Genomic DNA, 10,041 nt, shown 5'->3' with positions numbered 1-10,041 from the left:
ATCTAAATCTGAACCTATTTTGCGCATATAGTCAGTACTATAGAAGACTAGAGTAAGCCAAATTTGAGTAAGATCGGTTAATAAGGGTTTTATGGCAAAATTTGTGAAAATCGGGCGATACATATAACAGGTTGGCTGATAAGTCCCCGGTCTGACATATAGATGGCGTCGCTAGTATTAAATGCATATTATTTTTATATAGTACCAACCTTCAAATGATTCGTGTCAAAATTTGACGTCTGCAAGTCAATTAATTTGTGAGATAGAGTGTCTTTTGTGAAGCAACTTTTGTTATTGTGAAAAAAAAATGGAAAAAAGGAATTTCGTGTTTTGATAAAATACTGTTTTCTGAAGGGAAAAAATACGGTGGAAGCAAAAACTTTGCTTGATAATGAGTTTCCGGACTCTGCCCCAGGGAAATCAACAATAATTGATTGGTATGCAAAATTCAAGCGTGGTGAAATGAGCACGGTGAACGCAGTGGACGCCCGAAAGAGGTGGTTACCGACGAAAACATCAAAAAAATCCACAAAATGATTTTTAATGACCGTAAAATGAAGTTGATCGAGATAGCAGAGGCCTTAAAGATATCAAAGGAACGTGTTGGTCATATCATTCATCAATATTTGGATATGCGGAAGCTCTGTGCAAAATGGGTGCCGCGCGAGCTCACATTTGACCAAAAACAACAACTTGTTGATGATTCTGAGCGGTGTTTGCAGCTTTTAACTCGTAATACCCCCGAGTTTTTCCGTCGATATGTGACAATGGATGAAACATGGCTCCATCACTACACTCCTGAGTCCAATCGACAGTCGGCTGAGTGGACAGCGACCGGTGAACCGTCTCCGAAGCGTGGAAAGACTCAAAAGTCCGCTGGCAAAGTAATGGCCTCTGTTTTTTGGGATGCGCATGGAATAATTTTTATCTATTATCTTGAGAAGGGTAAAACCATCAACAGTGACTATTATATGGCGTTATTGGAGCGTTTGAAGGTCGAAATCGCGGCAAAACGGCCCCATATGAAGAAGAAAAAAGTGTTGTTCCACCAAGTCAACGCACCGTGCCACAAGTCATTGAGAACGATGGCAAAAATTCATGAATTGGGCTTCGAATTGCTTCCCCACCCACCGTATTCTCCAGATCTGGCCCCCAGCGACTTTTTCTTGTTCTCAGACCTCAAAAGGATGCTCGCAGGGAAAAAATTTGGCTGCAATAAAGAGGTGATCGCCGAAACTGAGGCCTATTTTGAGGCAAAATCGAAGGAGTACTACCAAAATGGTATCAAAAAATTGGAAGGTCGTTATAATCGTTGTATCGCTCTTGAAGGGAACTATGTTGAATAATAAAAACAAATTTTGACAAAAAAAATGTGTTTTTCTTTGTTAGACCGGGGACTTATCAGCCAACTTGTTAAATCGCAAAAAGTTGTCAATCGAACAACCTAAGAGACGAGAAGCATACATTCCATACTTATGACAAGCATGCCTGCCATAAACGAATCTCAAGATGCTGTGAAAGCAAATATTAAGTTTACGTAAATTAATATAGTTAGTGCCTGTGTAAACTTCAAGACCATAATGTAAGCTTGGCATAAGCAGTGCATGGGCCAGCCTAAATCTGACTGTTTCAGGCATAACAACGTTGAGACTGTAAAGACGCATAAGAGTAAAGTTAACTTTAGAACATACATGAGTTATGTGACTAGTAAAACTTACACCGCACCAGTCACAAATCCGACCAATGTCAGTATCAAGATCACTTATGCAATCAGAAGAGACAGAAGAACAAAATAACTGAATGTCGGTCGCAAAAATACTCAGTTCCAAGTTAAAAACACAGTCACGCAAGTCGTTTACGTATAACATAAATAAAATCGGGCCAATTATAGAGCCCTGCGGAACACCACAGTCTACCTCACGTGTCGACGATATGCGATCTCTGGACAAGACAAACTAAGACCGACAAGACAGGAACGAAGATATTAACTTACACGAAGAATAAGAAAAATTAAACTGTTCGTACAATTTCCTTAGAAGAACATGATGATCAACAGAATAAAGGCTTTACTTAAGTCTAATATTGCCAGGATCCCCGGATATCTAGAGTCCACTGACCTTCTTATCTTGTCCGTCAGGTGAATCATAAATGAAGTCGTACTATGATGTCTCCTAAAACCAGACTGACGACAATCTATCAATGAATGATTGTTCAAGTGGGAGCATATTTGATCCTTTAAAATTATTTTAAATGCTTTAGAAAGCACAGGTAAGACGGAAATGGGTCTGTAATCCGAACATAGCGTCCCCGAAGTTCCCTTTTTTCGAAGGGGAAAAACTTTCGCGAGCTTCCAAGCCTCTGGAAATTTGCCTGTGATAAGAATCGTGTTAAAAACATGTAGTATGTGGTGACAAAGGAATGGGTACACTAATTTTATAAATCTAATAGGAGCAGAATCAGCACCAATAGCATTGGACTTAATTCTATTTATTGCACAAAAAAGCTCATTCTCATCGATACCTCTAAAACCGAGGACATCATCCCTGTCCATATGTGGAAAACATTAAAGCTAGACATAGAACTTGACGACACAGGTGTAAAAAAAGTATTTTAGTTAAATCTGACACGATTTCGAAGATTTTTTTTGCACATATAATAAGTACTGTATAAAATTAGATTTGGCCAACTTTGAGTAAGATCGGTTGATAAATAAGGGACTTATGGCCAAATTTGGGAAAATCGGGAGATACATATATATGGGAGCTGTAGTTAAATCTGAACCGATATCGAAGATTTTTTTGCACATATAATAAGTACTGTATAAAATTAGATTCGGCCAACTTTGAGTAAGATCGGTTGATAAATAAGGGACTTATGGCCAAATTTGGGAAAATCGAGCGATACATATATATGGGAGCTATAACTAAATCTGAACCAATTTCGATGAAATTTGGCACACTTAAAGAGTGGTCAATTAGATTACTTTGTGACGAATTTGACGCCGATCGGTTAGTAAATGCAAAAAATCTGACCCCATTTATCGAAATCGGGCGATACATATATATGGGAGCTATAGCTAAATCTGAACCGATTTTTTTCCAACTTCAATAGCGTTCGTCCTAATGCAAAAAAAAAAAACACCATATACCAAATTTCATCAAAATCGGTTAAAAATTGCGACCGGAATCCAGCGAACAATAAATGCATGGACGGACAGACGGACACCAATGGCTAGATCGACTCAGGAGGTGATTCAGAGTCAATCGCTATATATTTTATGGGGTCTAAAATCCATATTTCTGGTAGGCACATTTTTTTGGCAGATCAAAGTTATTATACCCTGACCTCTATGTGGTTTAGGGTATAAAAAATTAATTTTTCTTAGTTGATTTTTGGAATCTTACAATTTTGGAATTTTTCGTTTGGCTTCAGGTTTTGTAACGCATGAATCGCAAAACCGACACATACCACTGTGCACAGATTTGCAGAAATCTCTAATACAATATCACAAATACAATTAAGTGAATCAATAAGTTAGGCATGAGCTTTGTAAGGAGAAAGTCTATTACTTTGTAAAATGTATATATATTATTTTTTTATTTTTGTTAGCAAACATTGTGAAAGTTAATATTGTTAAATACTTAAATTATGATATTTTATAGATAATATCCTGCTACACATATTCAGCGAAGCTATATCGAAATATCCGAGAATAGCAATATTTAAAGAATAAAATAATGAAAAACGACCTCAAACCAAACAAAAATCTCAAAATTTAAATTTGTTTCAAAAACTACACAAAATAAAACCGAATTTTATATATCCCTTTACAAGCAAACTACAGACTTTTTTGCAGTAAGTTTGATAAAAATTGCAAAAATGTTGCTTTTACAGCAGAATGAAATTAAAATAGCAGTAATTTCTCTGTTGAAAAACAATAAATAAATGCTATTATTAGCAGAATTTTTTTATGTGGGAAAATTATAAAAAGATGATCTCTCTTAGATAATTTGTCATAAAAAAACTAAAATTGAGTACATTAATCCATTTTTGTAGTGACACACAATTGAAATACTCTTAATTTTATATATAGATATAAATATTATTTGTTAAATAAATAAATAATTTTCGAACAAGTATTTAAATCCAATTTTGGAACACAATTTTGTCATTCAATTTGGTGAAAATTGTTTAAAAAAAATTGATTTTATTTCGAAAATGCATTGAAAATCGATACAAGTTATTCAATATTTCGATATGAAAACAATTGCAAGTTCGAAAATAAAAAGTAAAAAAAAAACAAATGAGTAGGAAATAATTTAAAATTATTCGAAACAAAGAAGAAACTCAAAAAAAAAAATATTTTTTTTTTGAATATCGTGAAGATGATGTACAATGTTTTGTTTGTTCAGCTTTTGTTTGGAAGTTAACAGCATATTGTAATGATGCGAAGTTTCGGATGGATAACAATTTGCATTGGCTTTCTTGGTTTATTTGCGAACGAAGAAGTTATTGTCTTTGTTTTTGGGGGTTTTTTTTTCGTTGCGTAGAAAATGTGATGACCCAGGATCATTAAATTAATTGCCACAACTTACCCACATGATCGTTTTCAGCACCTTTTTGGGTTTTCAAACGTTGAAAATAACGCTCTAATATTGTACGATCGATAACATGAAGATAATATGAAACCGGTTTGCAGGTCCATGATACAGAACCCTTTAAGGGAGGTATTTCGCTGACATGCATAATTGTTCCAATATCACTTAAATTTCTATATTAGAAAGAAAGAAATAAACAACGTCATTTATTTACATATTCGAGGAAATTAAATTAAATTCCAATTTCAACTTACCTATCTGTTATACGAAAATTTAAAGGACAAAATGATTTCGATGACACTACCCGGGCACCATCTCTCAAATCGGCAAATCTTTCCTTAAGCTGATGATCAACATTCGGTCCGAATGCAAAATTATTTACAAACACCAATGAAGAGCTGGTTATTTTCTCACGATGTTCATCGACCAAAAAATCTCCCTTCAAGAGTTTATATTCGCAGAAACGTTTGCCAAACCATGCCATAAATTGACGAAAAAACATATCCATACGTTCGGCATAACGGGCTGGCGTATCGGCCTTTTCAATACCAATACATGTCTTAAGGGGAAATGAACCGGCCATTTGTAGGACAACTTGTCCCACGCCCGAACCCAAATCAATGAATGTGTCATCGTTGGTGACATTCACATGTTTGATCATTTGTAGAACCAATTCATATGAGGTTTCACCATAAACCTCCGGTGAAAAGGGTTCATAATTGTTCAATTTATCGGGATCGAGTACGGCAAAATTGTAGACTAATTGTAAAATGTGTCTTAAAAGACTGGGATGGGCGAATTTATTGAGACGCTCCGCGGGCAGTGAGGTTCCTTTTTCCTGGTAAAAGAAAAATTAAGATAAGAAAATTTACAATTAGACAATTTTTCACAAAATATAATAATAATAATAAGTAAATTAATAAAAAAAAACGATAATATAAATATAACAAGTGAGTAAAGTAGAAAGTCGGGCGGGGCCGACTATATCATACCCTAAACCACCCCTACTGAATTAGTGAACATTGTTTGTGGGGTATCATAGGTTATAGGTTTGGGGGAAAAACCGCATTTCCATATTTAATAACATTACGGGGTACGTGGGAGTTTTATCACAATCTGCATGGATTTGTCTGATATTAGCAGCTATAGTTGATTCTGAACCTACGGAGTTAGTATGCTACTATACCCAGCAAAAAAAATTGGAAGTTGTTCCACAAACACTTCTTTTAAAGCCCATCCCAGAATCCCCCATCGAGTTTTTCCAACTTCCGATGCAGTCCTTTTGGACAAGTCCACAAACATTTCTTCTAAAGAGCATCGCGGGATCCTCCAATGATTTTTTTCCACTTCCGATGCAGTCCTTTTGGACAAGTCCACAAACATTTCTTCTAAAGAGCATCGCGGGATCCCCCAATGATTTTTTTCTACTTCCGATGCAGTCCTTGTGAACAAGTATTAGAAAGAACGCAATCAGGCTATTTTAAGTGCAAATTTTGGACAATTAAATTTTACAAAATAATAGAAAACTAATAAAAAAAATGAAAAAATAGAAAATTAATAAAAAAGTAAAAAAATAATAATAAAAAAAATAAATTTCATCCCCGCTGGGATTTGAACCTGTGCCGTTTGACTTTTTCGCTTTCATGGAAGTTCTTTTGAGAAGGTTTTGCAAATTACGAGAATTTTTAATTTTTTTTTAATGGAAAAAAATATATTTATACGAAAATATATGCCGAAAATAACAAATAAAAACGATGCATAATATAAAAAAATATTTTTTTAGAAAAACATTTGATAAAAAAAATTGCCGCTGGTGAGATTTGAACCTGCGTTTCTTATTTTTTCGTTCATACTAATAAAGAACATCTCGAGAAGCAATTAGAATGTTATTCCTTGGTGTCGTATTACGATAATATCACAAACATTTGAATTGACCTTTAGACGCTTTATGTTCAATGGCGTTTGTGGCTGAGTGTGCTAAGGCATTCTGTTATGGTGCCAGTAAACCCAGGTTCAATCCCTGGTTGAAAGCGAAAAAGTATTTCAAATTGTAAAAATTAGATAATAGGAAAATAATAGTGTAATAAAACATATGGATGAAAAAAAAATGAAATTGTTTGGAAACATTTTTTTTTCGCTTTTTTTAATTTCTTCATTCAAATTAACTTCCAGGGCACAACTTCTAAAGCAATGCAAAGGATCCAAAAAGGGAGTAGGTTAGGTTATGTGGCAGCCCGATGTATCAGGCTCACCTAGACTATTCAGTCCATTGTGATACCACAGTGGTGAACTTCTCTCTTATCACTGAGTGCTGCCCGATTCCATGTTAAGCTCAATGACAAGGGACCTCCTTTTTATGGCCGAGTCCGAACGGCGTTCCACATTCCAGTGAAACCACTTAGAGAAGCTTTGAAACCCTCAGAAATGTCACCAGCATTACTGAGGTGGGATAATCCACCGCTGACCACCGTGTTTGGTCGTAGTAGGAATCGAACCCACGACCTTGTGTATGCAAGGCGGGCAAGGTAACCATTGCACCATGGTGGCTCCCAAAAAAAAAGGGAGTACTTCCGTCCTATGACAAGCCCATGTAAAATTCATTGGAGATGATCCAAATTTGCACTACTTCCGGATCACAGATTGGGGATCCAAACTACTTCTTTGGAAGCTCTTTTTTTGCTGGGTAATATTGAGTACATTATTAAACAAGTATATACGGCCGTAAGTTCGGCCAGGCCGAAGCTTATGTACCCTCCATCATGGATTGCGTAGCAACACTGCCATCCACAATCGAATTACTTAAGTTGCGGTAACGCTTGCCGATGGCAAGGTATCTTAAAACCTCCTAACACCATCTTCTAAATTGTATGTAAGTCCATACGTGGTATATATTAAATCAAAAAAGATCGATCCAATACGTATATAATTCAGTTTGACAAAGTACACATAAAATTTTGACAAAATTTTCTACAGAAATAAAATTTTAACAAAATTTTCTATAGAAATACAATTTTCACAAAATTTTCTATAGAAATAAAATTTTGACAAAATTTTCTATAGAAATAAAATGTTGGTAGATTATTTTTGGCTCTAGTGGCAACCATGATTATGAACCGATATGGACCAATTTTTGTGTGATTGGACCAATTTTCTATAGAAAGAAAAATTTTGACAAAAATTTCTACAGAAATAAAATTTTAACAAAATTTTCTATAGAAATAAACTTTTGACAAAATTTTCTATAGAAATAAAATCTTGGTAGATTATTTTTGGCTCGAGTGGCAACAATGATTATGAACCGAATAAAATTTGAACAAAATTTTCTATAGAAATAAAATTTTGACAAAATTTTCTATAGAAATAAAATTTTGACAAAATTTTCTATATAAATAAAATTTTGACAATGATGAAAATTTTATTATGAACCGAATAAAATTTTAACAAAATTTTCTCTAGAAATAAAATTTTGACAAAATTTTCTATAGAAATAACATTTTGACAAAATTTTCTATAGATATAAAATTTTGACAAAATTTTCTATAGAAATAAGGTTAGGTTAGGTTAGGTGGCAGCCCGATGTATCAGGCTCACTTAGACTGTTCAGTCCATTGTGATACCACATTGGTGAACTTATAGAAATAAAATGTTGGCAGATTATTTTTGGCTCTAGTGGCAACCATGATTATGAACCGATATGGACCAATTTTTGTGTGATTGGACCAATTTTGGTATGGTTGTTAGCGACCATATACTAACACCACGTTCCTCATTTGAACCGGATCGAATGGCACGTCTGTTAAAGATCATAACTAACACCATGTTCCAAATTACAACCGGATTGGATGAAATTTGCTTCTCTTGGAGACTTCGCAAGCCAAATCTGGGGATCGGTTTATATGGGGGCTATATATAATTATGAACCGATGTGAACCAATTTTTGCATGGTTGTTAGAGACCATATACCAATATCATGTACCAAATTTCAGGCGGATCGGATGAAATTTGCTTCTCTTTGAGGCTCCGCAAGCCAAATCTGGAGATCGGTTTATATGGGGTCTATATATAATTATGGACCGATGTGGACCAATTTTGGAATGTTTGTTAGAGACCATATACCAACATCATGTACCAAATTTCAGCCGGATCGGATGAAATATGTTTCTCCTAGAGGCTCCACAAGCCAAACCTGGGGATCGGTTTATATGGGGGCTATATATAATTAAGGACGTATATGGACCAATTTTTGCATGGTTGTTAGAGACCATATACCAACATCATGTACCAAATTTCAGCCGGATCGGATGAAATTTTCTTCTCTTTGAGGCTCCGCAAGCCAAATCTGGGGATCGGTTTATATGGGGGCTATATATAATTATGGACCGATGTGGACCAATTTTTGCATGGTTGTTGGAGACCATATACCAACACCATGTACCAAATTTCAGCCGGATCGGATTAAATTTACTTCTCTTTTAGGCTCCGCAAGCCAAATCTGGGGATCGGTTTATATGGGGGCTATATATAATTACGGATCGATGTGGACCAATTTTTGCATGGTTGTTAGAGACCATATACCAACACCATGTACCAAATTTCAGCCGGATCGGATTAAATTTACTTCTCTTTTAGGCTCCGCAAGCCAAATCTGGGGATCGGTTTATATAGGGGCTATATATAATTACGGATCGATGTGGACCAATTTTTGCATGGTTGTTAGAGACCATATACCAACATCATGTACCAAATTTCAGCCGGATCGGATGAAATTTTCTTCTCTTTGAGGCTCCGCAAGCCAAATCTGGGGATCGGTTTATATGGGGGCTATATATAATTATGGACCGATGTGGACCAATTTTTGCATGGTTGTTGGAGACCATATACCAACACCATGTACCAAATTTCAGGCGGATCGGATGAAATTTGCTTCTCTTTGAGGCTCCGCAAGCCAAATCTGGAGATCGGTTTATATGGGGTCTATATATAATTATGGACCGATGTGGACCAATTTTGGAATGTTTGTTAGAGACCATATACCAACATCATGTACCAAATTTCAGCCGGATCGGATGAAATATGTTTCTCCTAGAGGCTCCACAAGCCAAACCTGGGGATCGGTTTATATGGGGGCTATATATAATTAAGGACGTATATGGACCAATTTTTGCATGGTTGTTAGAGACCATATACCAACATCATGTACCAAATTTCAGCCGGATCGGATGAAATTTTCTTCTCTTTGAGGCTCCGCAAGCCAAATCTGGGGATCGGTTTATATGGGGGCTATATATAATTATGGACCGATGTGGACCAATTTTTGCATGGTTGTTGGAGACCATATACCAACACCATGTACCAAATTTCAGCCGGATCGGATTAAATTTACTTCTCTTTTAGGCTCCGCAAGCCAAATCTGGGGATCGGTTTATATGGGGGCTATATATAA

General features: G+C 35.7%; 1 protein-coding gene across 4 annotated transcripts in view; it reads right to left on the bottom strand.

The window, feature by feature from the left end:
• Positions 1-10,041, bottom strand: part of gpp (DOT1 like histone lysine methyltransferase grappa) — a 189,793-nt gene that overhangs the window by 30,049 nt on the left and 149,703 nt on the right. For all 4 annotated transcript variants that reach the window (XM_075290107.1, XM_075290106.1, XM_075290108.1 and 1 more), the window contains exons 4-5: positions 4,853-5,436; positions 4,596-4,771 (exon numbers count right to left, since the gene is read on the bottom strand). In XM_075290107.1, the coding sequence (XP_075146222.1) occupies positions 4,596-4,771; positions 4,853-5,436 (760 nt within the window). The remainder of the gene's footprint in view (positions 1-4,595; positions 4,772-4,852; positions 5,437-10,041) is intronic.

The sequence above is a fragment of the Haematobia irritans genome, chromosome 1 (genome assembly GCF_050003625.1).
Source record: "Haematobia irritans isolate KBUSLIRL chromosome 1, ASM5000362v1, whole genome shotgun sequence".
Lineage (NCBI taxonomy): Eukaryota > Metazoa > Arthropoda > Insecta > Diptera > Muscidae > Haematobia > Haematobia irritans.
Note: the sequence above shows the minus strand (reverse complement) of the source record. Positions and strands in the feature narration are given on the sequence as shown.